Source organism: Micropterus dolomieu, linkage group LG17, assembly GCF_021292245.1.
Source record: "Micropterus dolomieu isolate WLL.071019.BEF.003 ecotype Adirondacks linkage group LG17, ASM2129224v1, whole genome shotgun sequence".
In the NCBI taxonomy this organism is placed as follows: Eukaryota; Metazoa; Chordata; class Actinopteri; order Centrarchiformes; family Centrarchidae; genus Micropterus; species Micropterus dolomieu.
Window position 1 is genome coordinate 10,385,467 of NC_060166.1, and position 21,758 is coordinate 10,407,224.

At 41.7% G+C, this 21,758-nt stretch overlaps 1 protein-coding gene across 3 annotated transcripts in view; it reads left to right on the forward strand.

The window, feature by feature from the left end:
* The window catches only part of pik3cb (phosphatidylinositol-4,5-bisphosphate 3-kinase, catalytic subunit beta), a 53,509-nt gene that overhangs the window by 14,813 nt on the left and 16,938 nt on the right, over positions 1–21,758 (forward strand). For all 3 annotated transcript variants that reach the window (XM_046073446.1, XM_046073444.1, XM_046073445.1), the window contains 3 exons: positions 12,130–12,325; positions 17,518–17,746; positions 19,405–19,622. In XM_046073446.1, the coding sequence (XP_045929402.1) occupies positions 12,167–12,325; positions 17,518–17,746; positions 19,405–19,622 (606 nt within the window). In that variant the 5' untranslated portion in view covers positions 12,130–12,166. The remainder of the gene's footprint in view (positions 1–12,129; positions 12,326–17,517; positions 17,747–19,404; positions 19,623–21,758) is intronic.

Below are 21,758 nucleotides of genomic sequence, written 5' to 3' on the forward strand. Positions count from 1 at the left end.
GGGTGCGGTTCCCCAGGGTGGTGTGGGAGAGACCCGAGTCAAAGATTCTGGATGAGGTTAAAGAGACGGGTGCATGCCGGTTTTAGTTAGCTATTGTAGTTCGGCTCGATAATTTTGCCCGTTTATCAACACGGTCAGCAGTTGGAGTTGCCTAAAGATATCACATTTTTAAGTTTTCTCCAGTATCCAAATAATACAGTAATAGTTATGTGTACATCCATGGATACATTGCCAACAGGAACTGCTAATAACTAACTGGACTTACTTTTAATGTTGCCAATTTGTCAAATCCTAACACTCTTCTATGTTAGTGAACTTTAATATCTTTGGATCTTCAGGCTGTTGGTAGAACAAAAAAGCAAACTTAATGTCTACTGTTTTTTACTATTCAGTAGTTGCGGCATTAATCATAAATATTTACTGTTGTCAGCTTTTTCAGGGTTTGTTACATCTTTTGATAATATGGAATTGGACTGGTGACAGGTTTTATTTATTTCTGTAGATGTAGTCATAATAAAGGTCACTGCAAAAATATAGACCTCGAGGGAAAACAAAACGACACATACACAACATGCTCACTCCCTAATGATAGCTGTTCATTGTTTCCTCTCTGTCAGAGTTTCCAAGGAAGGCTTCCTCTGTCTTTTCAAAAAAGAAGCTGTAGTGTCAAATGGAACAAAGGCTAATCCTTATGTCACCCTCACAGAGCAGCTGTTAGTACATGATCCTGCGCAACATCAGAACAGGACGAACCATACTGGCCACCGCTGGTCAGCCTGCATATTGTCTGTGATCTTTGGACGCTGCTGCAAAGGAGGGAGGAGATCAACCCCCAACTCCAATTATTCAGATAGTCCTTTTTTAAAGAAGATGGAAGGAAGTAGCCCATAATATACTATTCAAAATAGATCTTCTGTTTTTGTTTTGATGACATCAAGTGTATTTATAGAGAATAGGATTTTATGGAAAAGTCTTCCAAGAAAATGCCATGTCTACAATTCATTCATCAGAGCAGACAAGGCAAGTTTAGTAGTTTGTGTGTGGATATGCCTGTGTTTAATTTCTTCATTTCCCTTCCCACACAATCAGATTGCACTTTGCATATGTGGGTTATTTCCCCCTGGAAGGCTTCCGTGTGTGTGTGTGTGTGTGTGTGTGTGCATGTATTGGAGCTTTCTTTGAATAACGATCTGTGTTTGTGATAGGAGTTTTGCAGAACCTTTTTTAGCTTTTCAGTAAAGGTATGGTAAACATGAGCTGTTTGGGTGCTTTGCTTGCTTGCATGCCTGTCTAGAAAGTGTGTGAGTAAGCTGCCTAAAGCTACAGATCCCACCCTGCAAAATACAGTAAATCATGTGAGTGTTTGTTGTAGGGGGGCACTGTGTGACTAGCGCCATGTGACCCTGTTGCCCCCTCTGGCTGTGTGTGTGTGTGTGAGAGAGAGAGAGAGAGAGAGAGAAATGTTGTAAGGGGGGTGGGGGGCGGCTGTGAGGGTTGGGGGGGCAAGGGCAACACAAGGGCAGTGTTTGTGCAGGGCACGGGACTGTCCTCACTGACACGCACGTACACATACAAACATGCACACACTTGCCAAAAACAGAGGCTTATTGTGGACGCCCAGCCCAGTTTGGCCCCACGCACTACAGTCACACATTGTATCACACTTTCTCTTATCTTTCTCTCTCATTATCTCTCACAAATGACTATCTCTGTCTGATTTTCTTCTCCTCTGTCACTTCCCTCTACACTATTTTCAACTTTTATTCTTGTCTCACATGTTATGATCTCACAATCATACTTCACCAGTATGTTAAGCTCACCAGTCTCTTTTAATTCCCTTGTTCCCTTCTTGAAGGCAGTCAACATCTTTTTATCGTTTAACCACCTCTTCTCCATGACAGACTCCTTCTCCAATCATCTAGAATTATCCTCCCATTCCCACCCTCTAATTCTCACCTCTGAGGGAGGTGTTAAAGTCTGACAGTTGACTCATGGAGAGATGCACGTTAGCGCTGCTTATATTTGTCTCTGTGTGTAGCCAGTGAGCTTCTCCTCACTTGTCTTGTGTCTGTGGAACATCACACTTGCACATCTGCCCCCACTCCCACCACTCTCTCTCAACCCTCTCCTCATATACACACACTGAGAGACATGTAAGCTAATAAAATGAAGTTATAATCCATCTGTATTATGCGGGCTATCTGAGTAACAATCACATCATATTACTCCTGAATTATCAACACTGTGATTCCAACTTCTTAATGCTAATCATTATAATGTGCTTTGTGTATTGTAATATTTTACTGTCATGTAATTTTCTCTAGATGTAAGCTAATTGATATTCTTTATAAGAAATTAAGCACATTACCATGGTCACTAATTCAGAAGTATTAACGTCTCACTTAGCCAGTCACTCCTTTTGCTCCCTCTATTCCTAGCCCTCACCTTACCTTGTAAAAAGACAACCAAAAAAACCTACACATACTGTGTTTTTGATGCACCACTATCACAGTATGATCTTTTGAAACACTGAGGCATAATTATATTCTTACTTTACTTTAAATATTTTGTCTGCACTCTGGCAGTTCAGCAACTGCTACTTTTTCGCCTGTGGACACCTGATTGATGGCTCATGTGTACACACTGTGTGCGCATGTTATAAAGGCAGATGAGTCACAGTATGCACATCAACAAAAGGCATATTCAGCTCAAAGAAGACTGAAGAAGAGCACACACATCAAAAGTCCATTCACTTTCTCAAACATCAAATAGTATTTCAAGCTTTGGCTTTTCATCAGGGCAGACTGCACAATATTGTTATTTGATGTTCAAAAAACAAATGTGCAGGCTGTACTTTAACCTTCTCTGTTAAGGGGTGGGCGATATGGCCAAAAAGTCATCCCGGTACTGCAGAATGAATATGGTGTTGAATGGTATTTTCTGCTAAGCGGGCTGGGGAGGGGCGGCGGTTTTAGCGGGCATGTTTTTACTACTTTTAGTAACTTAGCTTCTTTCTTATTTTACCGTTTTAATTATACTTCATTCTCCATCTTAAGTATCACTCATTGCATTCGCCTCCTTCAGTTCTCTTCCCACTCACAGAACGTCTCCGCTGCAAACACGTTAGCGTTCCCCACATATTATGCTGTTTTTCCATTACCAGTACCAGCTTGCCTCGACCGTCCTCCGTTTTCCATTGCAGATAGTACCCAGAGATAGTGCCCCTCAATGTAGCTGGTCGTCATAGCGACGCCACACACAGCTGCGGCAACATAATATTCAATGCGACACACACACCAGGGATGCACAAACAGCTGTCTCTTAATTTAAGTTAAAACGTTTCACCATTACTCGGAATGTAAAGACAGGTCTATAAGACGGAGGTGATACTGGTAGCAGGTACATTGGAAAACCAAAAAACACGAGTAGAGTCAAGGCGAGTCCTGGATGTCCACTTCGGTGACTTTCTCCGTCAGTAGTAGGCTAGGCTGTGTAAAGTCACCGAAAAAAAGTCCTCCGGTGATTCCCTTCACAGCAGCAGCTGGGCTGCTTGTTGAGGAGGCCTGTTGACGACATAGCCTATCAAAACAAAAACAACGTGTTAGCTAACGAATATCATCTGACGGGTGTGTTCACTGTCGCTTTACCTGGTCCGCTCTCTATCCAGTGTCGTGACTTATAACGTAATCGCTGTTCCTCTGATAAATGCTAAAATGTGTCGCCTAACTTGGGCGGACTGCCGAAGAAAAGTGTATGAGCGGGAAACACTTAATGAACCGTGATTTTCGTTTTTACAAGCCAGGTCTTTCACAGTGTTGACCAGCACTGTGCCTCCCTCCCATGGTGTTGAGTTTGTGAATAGACGGCTGCGTGCAGACGCAGAGGGAGGGGCTGCACGGTGTGAGAGAGGGAGAGGGAGAGGAGCAAACAATGGCAGGACTTTACGGAAACATAAATTAACTCAACATAAAACTATATCGGTATACACGGTATTGTCTAATTATATCGGTATACATGGTATACCGCCCAGCCCTACTCTGTGTAAGAGGGTTTAGATGTCCCACATTGTTTGATGTAATGCAGAAAAGCTGTTTTGTAGCATGTTGTAAAACATGTTAACATACTCATCCAGATTTCATATGAGGCAAATAAGATACCTGAATACTCACTGAAAAGGGTGTGGCCAGTATTTTGCCAAACTCATGTACATAAAATTATGTGAAAGCGCATTTCTTGATGCAGTGAATAAAAAAGCGGAATTAATGCTTGCTTTTTTAAAATTTTATAGTTGTGAAAATGTCCTTCTTGTGGTAGTTCTGTAACCTACGTTAACATGTAATTCCAATCAGCACATTTAGCTTGATGCAACACATGGCGGAAAATGGTACACGAACCAATGCAAACAAACCAGATTGGGAGAATGACAGTTCCAGCCATGACCCTGTATACATAAAATACTACAACACACAAGAGATTTGTCAACTGCTAGAAATCCTACCTTCATGAAGGCTGTACTGTTCAGCTTTTGTTGAAACTGTGTTATTTAGCGTACACTCATTGATTTAAACTGAGTGGACAAAGTAATTCACACACCTGCCTGCAAAACGCAAGACAATTCAAGAGCACCACAAAGTACATACTCCAAAATGATCATACAGTTGAATCAACACCTTAAAACGGCGTCAACACAAACTGAACATTACAACCTTCACGACGGGATTTATTGCAGGACTGTTGTACAAGACTGCATTAGGTTTAGTTAGGTGTACATAAGCTGGCAACTGAGTGCGTATACCATGATGGAAGACAACCCTAATGGGAATGACTCTGACATGACTCTTCATGGCTGTTATTACACACGCTTGCACTCATGCATCACGCAGTTCATTGTGGAGAATGTGTTCTAGGCAGGTTCAAACTCATGCTTTTTTTTTTTAAGTGGGACTTGTGAGATCATATTTTGGACATGGGAAGTTTGGTACGTAATAGGCTTGGCGTTCAAGTGCTTTAAATCAAAAGCCCTGACGCTAGGTAACTGATGTAAAAAAAAGTTTTCAAAAGCCGTGAATGTTTGTTTTTCTGCATTTCAATGCAGTGTTGAAAGTATGTCCTGTTCACACCCCAGCCAGTGATGTCACTCCAGGTGTTTTCCATCCGTACTGGGAGGTGCAACTCCTGCTGTGAGATAATCAAAGAAATTTGCTTTGGGCAGTAGGACAAACGCATAGGGACGTCACTATAGTAAATACTAAATTGTTCTGATACAGTGATAGCAATAGCATAGATGTCTAATTAATCTCAGCTGGAATTAGATGAGTTAGATGACCTCATGACACTTCCACAAGCAAATTGCACCATACAAATTAAATCAGTATCAATATGATGTGCAAGATGAGTGAGATGTTTTTGGAGAGCTGTGTTGGACAGCAGCGATTTATGTGAATTGATGTGTTGATTTAACAAAATAATTTCAGAACACAATTGGAGCTGTTAAAAAGCTGTGTGTGAATAAATTAACAAAATCCAACATCCAGGAATGCAAAAATGATTTTTATCCTATGGTCTTACTATCACAGTTCATTCATGCGAACTACATACACACACATACAATGTGTCCTTATTGCCATTAGTCAGTGTTGTTGGAGGGATTATGCATTTCTCTGAGAGCATTATGTGATGTGCATGAAAGGATCTGTTCCCATTGCTCGTCGGTCTCTCTCCGTCCCTCCTCCACTCAGTTGATTGCTGCATCAACTGTGTGCGTGATGACCTCCTGGTGGAGATAGAAATAGAAGGCAGGGAGTGCACATTAACCCCCTAATGTCATTCAAACTTGATATAGTCACAATGCAGACTTGTGACACTGTCACAATGTATCCAGCACAGTGGCTTATTATGATGTCGCAGATAGAGATGGCCTACTTTGATGGGTTAGTGCACAGTGGTCACAAGATATTTATATGTGATCAGCTTTTTTCCCTATGATGTAACAATAGGCAAAGGATTGGATGTGGTTAGTGTCACAGTGAATTAATGCTTGCAGGTGAACTGTAATGCAGTAGGAATTTTGGACTTGGCTCAGTGAAAACGTCATGATGCCATAAGGTAATCCATTACTCAGGTTGTCCGCGCCTGATAAAGTCATGATTGTGATGTCAGTGACGCTGGATGAAACATCTTCCCCTCTGCCTAATAACAATGAGATGGTCTGGGATTACTGGGATACTTGGGAGATGAGTAGAGACAAAGGCTGGCGCCAGGTCAGGAGAACAAAGAACATTCATGAAGGAAAAAGGAAAGCTAGATGAAAATGTAGAACGGGACATAGAAGGAATTAGAGGGTGGAGAGAGCTATTCACGTTCTGCAAATTATCATCTGTGTTTTGCAGAAATATGACTGTATTTTAACATTCACTGGAAATGGCCTATTTATTACTCTACAGACGTTAGCTGTAGTCAGTTAAAACATTTTCAACTTGTGTAGATGTCTAAATTTCTGCTGCCCAGGACAAATTTGCGTCTCATTGTGTCCACTCACATCTTTGTATTCACTTTAAGTGCTGTCCTACCGCCTCTAAAACTCACTTCAGTTTGAACACATCTTTTTTTGATTTGTGACCAAAGCACCCATCTTTAATCTGGCGTACTGAACACACTCTTTTGAAATAATCCTTTATATCCCAGGAGAAGCGCTGATAATGAGCATGCTTTGGATTCTGTTTAAATCTGGATGTGTATAAACAACATTGTTGTGCCTACCAGTCATGCAAAGATTATGTTGATTAGACTAGAATACAGTAAACAACCATTAAATATACTTCCATCAGGAAATGAATAACAGCTCAGTGTCTGATTCAGTGGTCATCAGCTTTTTATCAATGACTGGTAGGGACTTTTGCTCTAGTTGTTTGTCACCCATTTCCTATCTACTGTCATTGCTTCCTGTCTGAGAAGCAAGCATGTGCCAGTGTGTCACAGGCGGTGGTTAGTGTGATGAGGGACTGTTGGTTGTCTGGATGTGGTCCTGACAAACTTTACACACACACTTTCACTCACAAACACTCCCACTCAATGACTTCATTCACGTTTCCTCTCGTATACAGTATGCATGAAGGCAGTTTGTTTGTTTTAGTGGCTGTGAGAATATTTCTACAGGGGGAACTGGTGTTGAAGACACTTCCTCATTTATAGTTCCGAGCAAGACGCATCTTTGTTTCCTGTAGGAAGCAGCACTTAGAAGATGATTTGATTTGGTAAAATTAGATGAAACTGATCCCTGTGGAGGAACTAAGGCATTGAAGCAAGAAATAGTTGTTGGATGCAGCAAAGGTGTAAAAATCAAATCATGAAAAGGTGTGTATTATATAATGAAGGAAATGTAACAAAAAACCTTTAGGCCAGTATGAGGTCCTAAAGGTTTTTTGTTACATTTCCTTCATGTTCAGGTTTAGCTTGTAAGTAGTTAATGTAAACATATGACAGTCACTTTGGACAAACACAAAGTCATACATGAACATGCACAAACTTGTCTAGTCACTGACCCCGTCACAGTGTGTCAGAGTTAGAATGACCGTTACACCTGACTGTGTGTTTACTGTCTACAGCCTCCGCCTACATCCACTCCTGAATACACTAAGTGCTAGTGCCGCCACACACACACACACACCCACCCACACCCCAGCTGACCACTTATCCACACACCGCCTAGACAAACGCATACTGTTGAGCTTAACAGCTTTCCTGTTAACCTTCACACACCCGCAGGCCAACACAAACTAATATTCAGACAGATTTGCACGCAGTAAGTATATTGTGCACAAAGCTACAAGCACAGTTAATTCATCTCTACCCCTCTGACAGTTTACACATTATTGAATGGATCATGTGCTGTTGCTGGGATAAACTTCAGTGTCTGTCCTTGCTTCTTGTGATTAAAAACGTTTAGTCTACAGCCTGTGGTGGTGCAGTACAATAGCATCCAGCTTTGTTGTGTTATTATAGGGTGACATTAGACTCAAAATGGTCACAAATGTGTATTATGTGATATACAAATATAAAGGAAGATTTACACGTGTACAACCATTTGTGCGTAATTTTGAGTACTCACAAATGCATGTTCCAATCCACGCACAAATACCAAGCAATTTCAACACATGTAAAACTGTTTTCCAAATGCAAACATCACAACCTGAATAAATATTCAGAGTTTACATACAGATTTTTATCTTCAAATTCACAGATCTGATCATTTTTGCTTTCGAAAAGCTTATGTATACAAATGTCTATAGAAATATGCCTTGTTTTATTTATTTGTTTGCAGATTGTTTAGTGTATGTTACAGCTGTATAAACTCTGTATCATTCTGTCCCATTGCGGTTAGTGGCTGAAAGTGAAACAAGATATGTGGTGCAGTCGTTCAAACAACAAAGTACGTAGAACTATAAAAAATACTCAAAATTTCCCAGAGCCCAAAGCGACATCCTTTATAAATGGCTTTTTTGGACCAACCGCTTATTTTAAGACCGTCTGTCGTGAGTTTATCAATTAATCCTTTCTTCATCAATAAATTTTCTTCGAGACACTTCGAAAGTGTCTATATTTTTGTAAAACTTTATTCACTCACTCTGCTTGCCCAGAGATGGAAACACTGATTCAGCCTTAGTATTGCCTGTGTGTATGTCTCCATACTCATTTATAGCAGTACAGTTTTTGTAGTGAGGAGGTGAAGAGGTCTTAGATCCTCTTTGTGAACTTTATTTTTAGCACAGTATGGACAAAAATGTATCACAGGATTCTTAATCACCAGGCGTGACCTTTTACACACACACACTTATGTTAGCCTTTCTTTTTCAGTCAGTCAGAGACACAGATGCGTGGACACACACTCCATTGTAGAGCGCCTCACAGGGCTCTTACTGTCAGACAGAGAGCTTTAGAAAGGGAGTGCTGAGTAACGCCAGTGTTTAAATAACCATAAATGCATCTGGACATGAAAGCCTTCGCAACAGGTCACTGGTTTAGAGGAACTGCTTCCATTACAAGCAAAGATTTTACTTTCTCTATAGTGTCTGAGGTATGATTTTGTGGCTGACTTGGTTGCAGTGTGCTGTATGTTGGAGGTTATATTGTTCGGTCTTCCCATCTACCTTCAGTGGCATTTTCACAAAACTAAAGCAGTTTGTCTAACAACTGTCCTTTGATTTACTGACTCACCCCTTTCTAGTGCAAAACAATTACACAAGTCAAGAATAAAAAGACTATGGGCTTCACAGAAAAGACCTGATTTCAGGAGTTTTGTAAAAGATGTAACTGAGTCTCCATGTCAGATATTTGATCAGATGTGGAGATTGTAGGAGGTATGTCAACAGCTGTATTTCAGGTGTGTGAAAGGAAACAAGCAAGGGAGCATTTGGAACAATAATGAATATCCTATATAAACAAAAATTAAACACAAAATGCCTTGAATCACAGTTGTTGTAATTGTTACCTAAATTTAAAATCTGCCTTGGTGTGCACAGAAAACCGGCAAAGCACACGTAAGTCGGATCATAGTCCTGCACCTACAAATGCAATTGGTCATCAAAGTATGCCTGGGGAGCTGTGAAGTCACCATAGTGATACATCGTTTACTTGTGCTAATGCTGGCTAACCATGGATCCCTTCAGGCTCTTCTGCTTGTTGTCACATGAAACGCTCTTTCTCAGCAATCTTGCAAACCACTTGTTCTACTCTGATCCACCCGCTGAAACCTGACCTTGCAGTAGACCTCTGGCTGTCTGCCACCACATCTTCAGTAACCCTGCTCACGTGTGTGTGTGTGTGTGTGTGTGTATGAGAGACAAGTGTGTCTGCATCACAGCAGGATGAGACACTATTCAAGCTGTCTGGTGTGAAAACGTCATTCTAGAGGCCCATAATTAATGAGACAAGTGTTTATATGCATAGACGCACATGTACTTCATCCATCCCTGATCACTCAGTGTCGTCAGTGCGTCAGACAGACATACTGGGTGTCATGTTACTATTTAAGTATGTAACTGTGCACCTTGGGATGTTACATGCTCGCCACTGTCTGTAAATGCTCCGTATTTGTATAGCGCCTTTCTAGTCTTTTCGACCACTCAAAGCGCTTTTACAATACATTCTCCATTCACACACAGAGCCCAAGTGCTCAAACACAAGCTAACATTCACACACACTCGTATGCAGGGGCAATTCGGGGTTCAGTATCTTGCCCAAGGATACTTTGACATGCACCCGGGGACTGAACCACCGACCTTCCAATTAACGGGCAACCCACTCTCTCCTGAGCCACAGCCACCCTCTAACTGTTCAAATGAACAGTTTCTTGTGGTGCTGTGTGTTGTCTTGTTGCGGCCTGGAAGTGTGTGTGTGTGTGTGTGTGTGTGAGAGAGTAAAACATTGTATTGTATGTAGGAGTTATTTCCTACATCAGCATTCCTGCGTAGCATGATGTGTGGTTGTTGGGTTTAAGTGATTACATCTGCGTCACTCCATGTCACATACAGTAACACAGTTTGAGCAGCACACAGAAACACACACAAGACTGTTTCCTTTGTATGGCTGATAATGTTAAGTTGCTGAGTGCGTGGCTCCAAATGCACTGCAGATATTGCTTCATCCTCAGGCACGTGGCATAACTGGTAGCTGGAGCACTTACCTTAGAGGGGGAAGACCATTAGAGGCAATCAGAGCTGTCATTTTTTAATGGGTGGATCGAGAGGAAAATGGAGATTGACCTGTGGCATACTGGAAGAGTTAATGTACTGGGCCATTTGAGGACGAGGTAATGAGAAAAGGGCAGGTGGTAGTGATGTGACTGTACAGCTGTGGTTGAGGCACAAGACCAAATGGAAACCAAGCTGTGGTTGTTTTACACCAGCAGCTGGGGAGCCACTTACTGCAGCTCAATTGAACTCACTGCAATTAACATGCATGTGTTTGTGTCCACATGTGTGCATTTGTTTTTTGTTCATGAATGCATGTTTACACTATTGTGCACCAAATTTTGAGATTTGAGTCTTCTCAATTCGTGATTGACACAAATGGCCTTTCTGAGCAAGTACTTCTGAACATGGCAGGCTAAACCCCCTCCTGCCTTACCTGATCATTACGGTGCATATGTTTTTACTTAGGCATGCGTTATGCATCTAAGTGTGAGTGTTTTCATTGTGTGTGTTCTCAGCTAGGGGGACCAGATTGTCAGATGAGGGGAGGGCAGACTGACCTTTTTGTTCTGTTTGCTTAGTGGGCATTCCTCTGAGCACTGGACCTCACCCAAGTTAAAGCCACCGGGCCTCCCTCTGCACTCAGCACTGTGCTGCCCCCACAGGGACACAACGACACTGAATCATTTGCTGTTAATGAAAAGGATAATAGAAAAGCAAGCAGAAACAGCACAATGGTGACTTAAATACATGATTGAAATGTTGAATGATCAAGTGTGGGTTTTTTTTAGGAGGAGTGTTTGAACACATCTTGGACTTGAAACAGTATTACTGGAGGCTTTTAAAGCGTTGTCATTATTGACAAGGGTTGCATTTCGGTTGAAGATGTTTATAGAGCCACAGTTGTTCAACTCTTGAATTCTTGAAAAGCCTTCTGTGAACTCATCTCAGGTATGTGCAGTTATCTTGATTGTTTAAACCAAACTTGAAATAGTCTAAACAACTAAGTTAGCGTTGAGGAATGGCCTCATGCCTTTCTGGAATATCACCCTGAGCTGCAAGGTTTCCAGGAAAGTGTTATCCGTCGTGACAGCATGTGACTAACATGTTCCCATGAAGTGCATTTGGAATTTAGGGTGATTGAGTTGATTGCATGTTAGAAGGATGAATGACTAATTTTGCTTTCTATTAGCTTCAGTTGTCATTGTGTCAGCTTTTTTTTAAAACCTATCATTTTCTCCTCTGTAATTAAGTTTTTAAAGGCGGATTTGTAGTTACCCCACACCTACATCCTTTAATCATCAGTGACCTTTTGAGAAGAAATATCTGAATGAATGGGGAAAATAAAGCGTATTTCAATGAACGTGTCCTTTTTTACAATGCACTCATTAAAACCATGAATCTAAAATGTGTTATCCGTTTCCCACCTCTGTCCCTCCAGGTCCTTATGGTTGAGGTGGTGTGTGGTGCCCCTTGCCATGCCTCCTGCCATGACAGACCTCCTGGACATATGGGCAGCCCACCCGCACCTGGCCGGCCATGCTCTGGACCAGATCACTGTGGACTTTCTGCTGCCCACCGGTATCTATATCCAGATGGATGTTCCACGCGAGGCCACCATTCAGCACATCAAGCTGGTGAGTGGTACTGGCTTTGGTGACAGCAAAGAGTCTGGGCTAAAATGGGATTTGTACATCAGCTGTTCTTTAAGCCATATGTTGCTTTTGAAGTGAGGTCATTTCAGCTGCGTTGTTACAACACAGATAGTTAACAGATTCTTGTAAACTTAACTTTCAACACACTTCAAGGAGATTAAATTTATTAATTTGCTTGTTATGTGTCCTGACGTTATGTTGTCCTTACATGCCTGTTGTCCTAATAAAGAAGAACACAGTCTACAGCCCACACACCTATACTTACAAGTTTCTACACACAGTAACACAGCTGGTCAGTTAAACATTATCTAATGTCTGTTTTGACGAGGTGGCTGTAGCGGCTGGCTGGGTGTTTTTTGTTTGCGAGTAGCTATTGCTTTAGGCATGCAACTGGCTCAATACGTCATAAATGACAACAGATGATTTTGTGAAGTGGAGGTCAGATGTCACTAGGACTGCACCCTAATAGTCGACTAAGGCAACGATTCATTTTCATCAGTGGGTTAGTCACAAGAAAAGGGGGGAAAAAAAGAAACCTCAAACTACTCAGGCCTCAAACTCATACTCAAACTTCAAACTTTGGGATCTGCTGGTCCAGCGGGCTATGGAATCAGGCTCAGCAGCTTCCCAGTTAACACAGCCATACCAGGACTACACACAGCCTCTGATACCAACATAGGCCAGTTTGACAACTGAGAATACAGTACTGAGGTTATTTACAGCGGCTCAGACCAGGATTCTAACTCTGGGGATGACTTTGACAGGGCGGGTTCAGGCAGGGACAGAAGGGGTTTCAAGAGGGAGAGGAGCAAGTTTGTAGCAAGTTAGTTTTGTAAGTGACCTCATACATCCATCGTGGTGATAAGTCTGCAAGTGTTTGTTCTTGTGAAGTTGGAAGATTTTTATTCCTGTGTTTTGTACAATGGTAAGTGATGTTATACTGTGTTGAAATAAATTTACAAAATGTTTAGTCACCTTGCTGGTTGGTCTGACACATTCAGAATCATTACCGCTAACAGTCGGCTCACTTCATGCCCCTTGTCAAATGTAATTTTTAAAGGCTCATTATTACGGTTTTGTATTTCTCCAAAATACAGCACAGTGTTAACACTGTTAAATATTACTTTCTTTCTCAGCCCTGAAACCATTTTCTTATGCCCCAAAAATATTGATGTAAATAATTGAATTAAGATCAGAAACATGTGGGGATCAACTAACTAGGAAAATCATAGACAGGGGAAGCCCTAGAAGTCACCGTCACTGACACATCGTTTATAAAGGGCCACAAAGTATGTGGTAGTGTGAAGCTTTTTTGATAATTTTACTGTTGATGTGTTTTGGTAATGGGTGAGAGGTATTGTTTTCAGCTACACAGTAGTTACAATACAAGGCATTGAAATACAATAGCCCTGCATTAACCACCCTGAGGCTTGGTTTGAGGCTAAACTCTTCTTTTATAACACGTGTTTCACCTCATTTACATATACAGAGGAACATCTTACAAAATATATTCCATTACAACATCATGTAGAATATTTCTTCTGAGTTGAATCAATTAAATGTTAAGTTTTGCAAAATTAGTATTTATTACAGTCTAAATTCAGGTTGTGGTATTTGAGTGCATTTGTACAGCGTTTCTGGTAGTTTAATGTACTACCTTCTCATGGCTTATGTTAAAGATAATTTTATAGTTTTTGATGTAGTTTTATGTGTTGCATTAGGGCTGTAGTCGACGTAATCGATTACGTAAATACGTCGACTTGCATTATGCGTGTCAAAACATCGCTGCATCCGGTGTTAGCTGGGATTCCACCCGGACAAGCTCCAGCTACAAGACCGCGCCTTCGACCGTCTAAAGTTTGGGAGTATTTTAGACTGACACTCAACAACGTGCTGCTCCGTGATCTCTGTGAATTGGAAATGGCGTCACTGCAGCAAAACTGTTGTCCATGAGTACGTGAAGCAGCATGAACACCTAAAGCGAAAGTATCGACTGCAGCACCGCAAATCCTGTTAACTTTGTCTCCACACAAGCACAGCACATTATCAGCACAAGGACACGTAGTCCATTAAAAATGTACACTGCTCAAAAAAATAAAGGGAACACTAAAATAACACATCCTAGATCTGAATGAATGAAATAATCTCATTAAATACTCCTTTCTTTACGTAGTTGAATGTGCTGACAACAAAATCACACACAAATTATCAATGGAAATCAAATTTATCAACCCATGGAGGTCTGGATTTGGGAGTCTCACTCAAAATCAAAGTGGTAAACCACACTACAGGCCGATCCAACTTTGATGTAATGTCCTTAAAACAAGTCAAAATGAGGCTCAGTAGTGTGTGTGGCCTCCACGTGTCTGTATGACCTCCCTACAACGCCTGGGCATGCTCCTGATGAGGTGGCGGATGGTCTCCTGAGGGATCTCCTCCCAGACCTGGACTAAAGCATCCGCCAACTCCTGGACAACGTGGCGTTGGTGGATGGAGCGAGACATGATGTCCCAGATGTGCTCAATTGGTTTCAGGTCTGGGGAACGGGCGGGCCAGTCCATAGCATCAATGCCTTCCTCTTGCAGGAACTGCTGACACACTCCATTCACATGAGGTCTAGCATTGTGTTGCATTAGGAGGAACCCAGGGCCAACCGCACCAGCATATGGTCTCACAAGGGGTCTGAGGATCTCATCTACCTAATGGCAGTCAGGCTACCTCTGGCGAGCATATGGAGGGCTGTGCGGCCCCCCAAAGAAATGCCACCTCACACAATTACTGACCCACCGCCAAACCGGTCATGCTGGAGGATGTTGCAGGCAGCAGAACGTTCTCCACGGCGTCTCCAGACTCTCACGTCTGTCACACGCTTTCATCTGTGAAGAGCACAGGGCGCCAGTGGCGAATTCGCCAATCTTGGTGTTCTCTGGCAAATGCCAAACATCCTGCACGGTGTTGGGCTGTAAGCACAACCCCCACCTGTGGACGTCGGGCCCTCATACCACCCTCATGGAGTCTCTTTCTGACCGTTTGAGCAGACACATGCACATTTGTGGCCTGCTGGAGGTCATTTTGCAGGGCTCTGGCAGTGCTCCTCCTGCTCCTCCTTGCACAAAGGCGGAGGTAGCGGTCCTGCTGCTGGGTTGTTGCCCTCCTACGGCCTCCTCCACGTCTCCTGATGTACTGGCCTGTCTCCTGGTAGCATCTCCATGCTCTGGACACTACGCTGACAGACACAGCAAACCTTCTTGCCACAGCTCGCAATTGATGTGCCATCCTGGATGAGCTGCGAGCCACTTGTGTGGGTTGTAGACTCCGTCTCATGCTACCACTAGAGTGAAAGCACCGCCAGCGTTCAAAAGTGACCAAAACATCAGCCAGGAAGCATAGGAACTGAGAAGTGGTCTGTGGTCACCACCTGCAGAACCACTCCTTTATTGGGGGTGTCTTGCTAATTGCCTATAATTTCCACCTGTTGTCTATTCCATTTGCACAACAGCATGTGAAACTGATTATAAATCAGTGTTGCTTCCTAAGTGGACAGTTTGATTTCACAGGAGTGTGAGTGACTTGGAGTTACATTGTGTTCCCTTTAATTTTTTTGAGCAGTGTATTTATTCCTCGCCTTCATGTTAAAAGTAATTTCTAACCCGCTGCTGTCATGGTAACATGACAGCGTGTGTCATCTGACGTTCGGCTGCTGAAACTAACATTACAGCCAATCTGTGTAGAGACGGTCTGTGGAGTCTAAATCGTTTCAGTTATATTCTTTGCCCCACACGGATGCAGAAATACATTTGATTATCATACTGCAAGTTACTCTACTGAAATAACTCCATGTCAGAAACATTTAAAGTTGGAAATTAATGTCTGTTGTTGTTATCACAACTTATCAGTGACCTAGAAATTGGATTCATTTTAAGATATGCTACTATTGTCATTATTCTAATGTGCTTCATCAGTATGATTGAATAAAATATTAATTTATTTATGTTTTTGAGATTTTATTTTGGATAAATTGGTATGTTAATCGAGTAATGGGCAACAATTTTTTTCTTTAGAATACACAATTAGTCGTTAGATTAATTGACTAATCAAAAACATAATTTAGATTAGTTATGTACAGCCCTAGTTGCATTGATGCAACTCTAAACACGTTTTCCCTAGACAGAAATTGTCTACGCCTGAAGAGGTTGTTCTGAATGGCAATAAACAAGTCTCTTTCTTTGTGTACATCAGTTTAGCCAAAGGGTAGAATTTTTCCAGACATTTGCAGGCCTTCCAGACATCTATATACTTAACCCTTTAACAGTTACCGAGAAGTTTTTTTTGAATGACTGTTTCAGTCATACTAATTTAGATCTCTCAGAAAGCAGTTTCCAGCTGCATCAGCTGTTTTTAAAATTTGTTACTGACGCTACATTTTCCATTTGTAACTTGTACAGTCTGCTTGCTTGTAAACCTGTAGAAAATTATATTAATTGACAAATCATGATGGCATGGCAATAAACAAAGCTATTTCTTTGATAATTCATTGCCAAGAAAATCAAAATTAAATCCCCTTTTCTATTTTGCATGTTTGTGGAGAGATGTGAGATCACGAGTGTTTCTGGAGAAGAAGATATTTTTTGGGAGGGCAAACGTGTCTTGTTCCAGGATGCTACAGCGTAGCTCTATAACCTCAGACAAACACGCATAACTTGACACCCAACCCTGTGATCATGTTGTGTGGGGCACAGGGACATGAATCATGCCAGGATTGGCTGGTGGACATAATTATTCTCATCCTGAGTGGCTCGCCCAGAAGTTGTGTCATGTTCCCATGAGTCATATTTGTCTTTGATCATGAAATATATACTTTTGTCAGAATATTACACCATTATGATATGTTAAAAAAAACAAACAAAAAAAACAGCATTTTGCTGCTCACGTTATTCAACTTCATCAAAAGGCTGTAATGGTTAAGAAGTCTGGCTTTATCAAACCCTTTCAACAACCATTAGATTATTATGTTTGGCCATCAAGCCAAAAACAAGGATGCTGTTTGTTCCGGTTGCACATATTCTAAATAGGATTTATGTAATTGAGTCTAATGGAGATGATAGAAACACTTCCTGTGGTTTTGTAGTGGAAAAGCACTTCAGTGAAACTCCAATTATTCGTCTCCTTTCCAGCTCTTATGGAAGCAGGCGCAGTCGTTCCCCTTGTTTCCCGCCCTGGGCGAGATGGAGAGCCACATGTTCGAGTGTGTCAACCAGGCAGCTGTGCACGAAGAACTGGAGGACGAAACTCGCAGGCTGTGCGACGTCCGCCCTTTCCTACCAGTCCTCAAGCTGGTGACACGCAACTGCGGCCGAGCAGAGCGCCTGCTGGACTCCAAAATCGGCGTGCTCATTGGCAAGGGTAAGACGGCTTCACTTTTAAAACTGGCAAATTATCATGCAAGCTCTCACACACATGACTCCCTGGTTGATGTGTTTACTGTCCCTGTTTGACATTCCCAATAAAGAAAAGCACTTAAGAGCTGGTAAGTGGGACAGTAAATCTCCCCCCCACACACACACACACACACAACAAGCCTTAAGCACATCCTCCAGTAGCTGTCCTACCCGGCACATTCACCCCAGCCATCAGACCTAAGGCCCATATGCAGCTGGCTTCTATCAGTGGCTCTGCTGTCTGATAGAGAAGCGTGAGGATGGACTGGACATGTTCCTGACATGTCATCCATCACCTGTCACTTTGTATTATCTCTGAAGATTAGGCCTTTTTAGAGGAGCAGAGGGGGATCGAGCAGTACTGGAGAAAAGCCCAGTCCTCTGAGGTGATTAAACATTTGTTGAAACTCAGATTTGGTGCACAAGAGGAATAAAGACTTTCTTAATTGACAGCGATTTAATTGTTTAATCAAGAAAATAATTAGCAACTTCATTATTTTAAAATGTTTCCTGCAGCTATACTAGCTATAGTTGCATGAAATGTGACACATGCATGCACACAACTACATGCACACTACATTTATTTTTATTTTGTCTTCATACAAATCATAAAAACACACAATTATAAAGAACCCCTATATCCTAGTACTCTTTAACAAGTGAAGTCGCACTCAAATGCACACATTCAGCCCCCTCCTGAACAATGATATCCAGTATTATGGAAGTCCTTGGTCACATCATCAGAGGATAAGCAAAGAGGGAGAGAAGGGTCTCTGAGTCTAATTGAAGGAGACTTGGACGGTATTGATATTCTCTTCTCCTGGCTCCACTTTGGTCTGACATGATCTTTTTAAAGGCTTTTGTCAGAGTAAAGTGGTGTTTGCAAAAGGCACCCCACAGGCACGTCTGGATCGACACACACACCCCTAACCTCGTGCAGTGTGTCACAGTAACAAACTAACACACACTCGCCAGGCCAACCATGTTTTTTTTCCCCTCCAGAAATACAGTCACACAAACCAGCTCGCACACTCTTACAATGCAGCTAATGTGGTCCGGAGCACTTCTTTGAATGCTGAGGGTCATATGAATGGTAAATGGCTTTAAATGTCAACATGTTGTTTTCATTACCAAGAGATTATTGTGCAGCACCCCTTTGATAAAAACACAGACAAAAACTCAACAGGGAGCAGGGAGATGCAGTATGATTAGCCAAATAGCAGTTCATACCTCTAGTATTTGGTACTAGTGTGAATATTAGGAGTTTTTACACATTCACTACATACATGTGCCTGGCATCAAGTGTTGCACAGGTGTTTTTAATGAACGTTGAAGCCTGTGTATATTTAAGCATGTTACCCTACAATCTACAGCCTCCTACTTGACAGCTTTGAATCTTACAAGCTTCATGTTTAGTTCACATTTAACAAAACTTAATCAGGGTCCCTACCTATTTCTAAAGACATGATTATTTTTAGAATGAGTTCTCATATCATGAAGACCCCTTGAGGCATATTATGAGAGAGATTGTTACAAAATATTACTGTAATCTAATCTGTCCACTTAATTTAAAATCATGACACATCCTACTTTATAGCAATACCCTTTCCTTACCACCTCTAGGTCTCCATGAATTTGATGCTATAAATGACCAGGAGGTGAAGGACTTTCGCAGTAAGATGTTTCGTATGAGTGAGGAAAGGATGCAACAGGTCCAGATGATGACATGCACAGAGTGGCTGCAGGCCTGCTTCTCCCCACAGCTGGAGCCGGTGGCAGAGTCAGCCATCACTGATGGGCTCAATGACCTGAAAGTCATTATCCACTTTGACCAGTCTCAGGTAAGAGTATGTGGTCCACTGACTGTTAAATGATTTTATTTCCCCCTTTTATTTTTATCTTTCATTTGTCCTTGATTGCATTCAAAGTGAAGTTGGACAGTGACTGACGGAAGTTGGACACAGGAAATCCCCCTAAACAAAGTTTCATTAAAACAACAATATTGTTTCCCTCCCTGGTTGTAGCACCCGGACCAGTTGTCAAATTCCATGGGAACTTATAGCTAATGGGAAAACCTCAATATTTTATCAATACATAACCTGACCTTTTAGACATCAAATGTGGCAAGGCCATCTAAAATATACAGACATCCAGGACAATTGTTCCACCTAGAAACTTGTCAAAGGAAGAGCCCTATAGGACGGGACAAAGGATTCCTCTTTATAGATTCCAGTGAATTTTGAGGAAGATCAGTTTTGAATTGGAAACATTTTAGTTTAATTCTCGAATATAAATAAATATTAGGGATGTAACGAAATCTATTTTTTTTAATTTTTTTTATTCCAAGCTTCAATTGAGGTTTTTGAATGACGCTTAAAAGGTCTGTTATATTTTATGACACCCACCCCCCAAAAAAATTCAAGTGATTCATCAGATGAAAAGAGTTGGTCTATTTTTGTTAAGCACAGGCAAGTAGGATTTGTCATTTGCTGTTTGTAAACCCTTGACACAGAGAGAGAGAGCAGTGGTGTTGAGCCAGCTAGAGAGCGAATGAGGAGAGGGAACAGCGTTGGCGAAAACAAAGCAATGAATCAGAGAAATTAAAAGTACTTTTTTGATAGTTTTAGAGCTAAAACAAATAAACACGGCCACACCTCTGCACAACCCTGCTGGAAAGAGCCACATTGCCAGATTTTGCAGCCGAAGCCACTGTTCATCCTACCCGCTGTGCTTGCGTGTAGCTCGGCCCCGCCCTAGGTCAAACAGACACAGCACACTCCTGTGGGTTGCAGAATGAATAGTCATGAAAAAAAAACTGCAGTATTTGAATTTTGATTTAGACTTCGAATGTCAAGCTGAATGAAGCTTCAAGCTTCGGTACAACCCTAATAAATATATATTAAAAAAAAAACCAGGGCATTGACATTAAATTTTCAATTATCTTAGACCTTCTCTTAAGGCTCAGGGGCCTTAGAGTGAATGGTACAAACACAAAAAGCTCTTCATGTACTTGTCTGTATTCATTATTGTCATAATTTTTTCTAACTGAACTGCATCAGGGAAAAAATCTATTGACGCACTAGCAAAACCCATAAGGTGCTGCCTGTACAAAAACTCTGCATACATAATTCCCTCAGAACAGTGTGACTTGGTGGACCACTACAGCAGCAAAACCACCTTGTTTGAGTAGCAGAAGTAGCCATATGACTCCACCAATGCAGACACATGGAGCTCAGCCTTGGAGCTCACAGTTGGCAGCTTCACAATAGTCACGTGACTGAGCCCAACTAGCAAGTCATGTGACAACACTAAGTGGGTCAAAACCATCAGCAAATTATGCCATCCTCCCGGACACACGCTAGCATGGCAGCTCAAGGGACACAAGCACTGATTAAAATGAACTTCCCTCTTTCGCTGAACTCTGTCTCCTTCCATCTGTCTTTGTCTCTCTGTCTTTCTCTTTGCTCCGGTTAAAGAAATAACGTTATTTGATGATAAAACAGATGGTCGGGTCCCTCCAGACCTGTGTATATCAGATTTGATAAACATCACAGACACACATGCACGTACACAAAGCCAGGCCATCTGTGTCAGTGCGCGCAGGTGGACATTGGCAGGAAGTCTTATTTGGGAGGCCAGTCACAATAAGCCACACTATAGACAGGAAGTGTGGTGGTGTAATTTAATGTTCTCATGTGAATATGACCAAGGTTTGGTGTGAACCTCACTCTTAGTTCTATCATTAGGATTATAGGGTATTTAGTGGTTAATCATGGCCATGTTCCTGTTAGTCTTGAACTACATTAACATCAAAATCTTATCTAACCTCATCTTCTAAATAATGTTCAGACAGTTTAAGGTAATGTTGTAAAATGCTTTCAGGATAGCTGTTTTTTTGGCGTTGTGGTTCCACCATAAGCCATGGACCTTTTTTTGTTTGTTAATTAAAAATGGATGGCATTTTATTAAACCTCCAG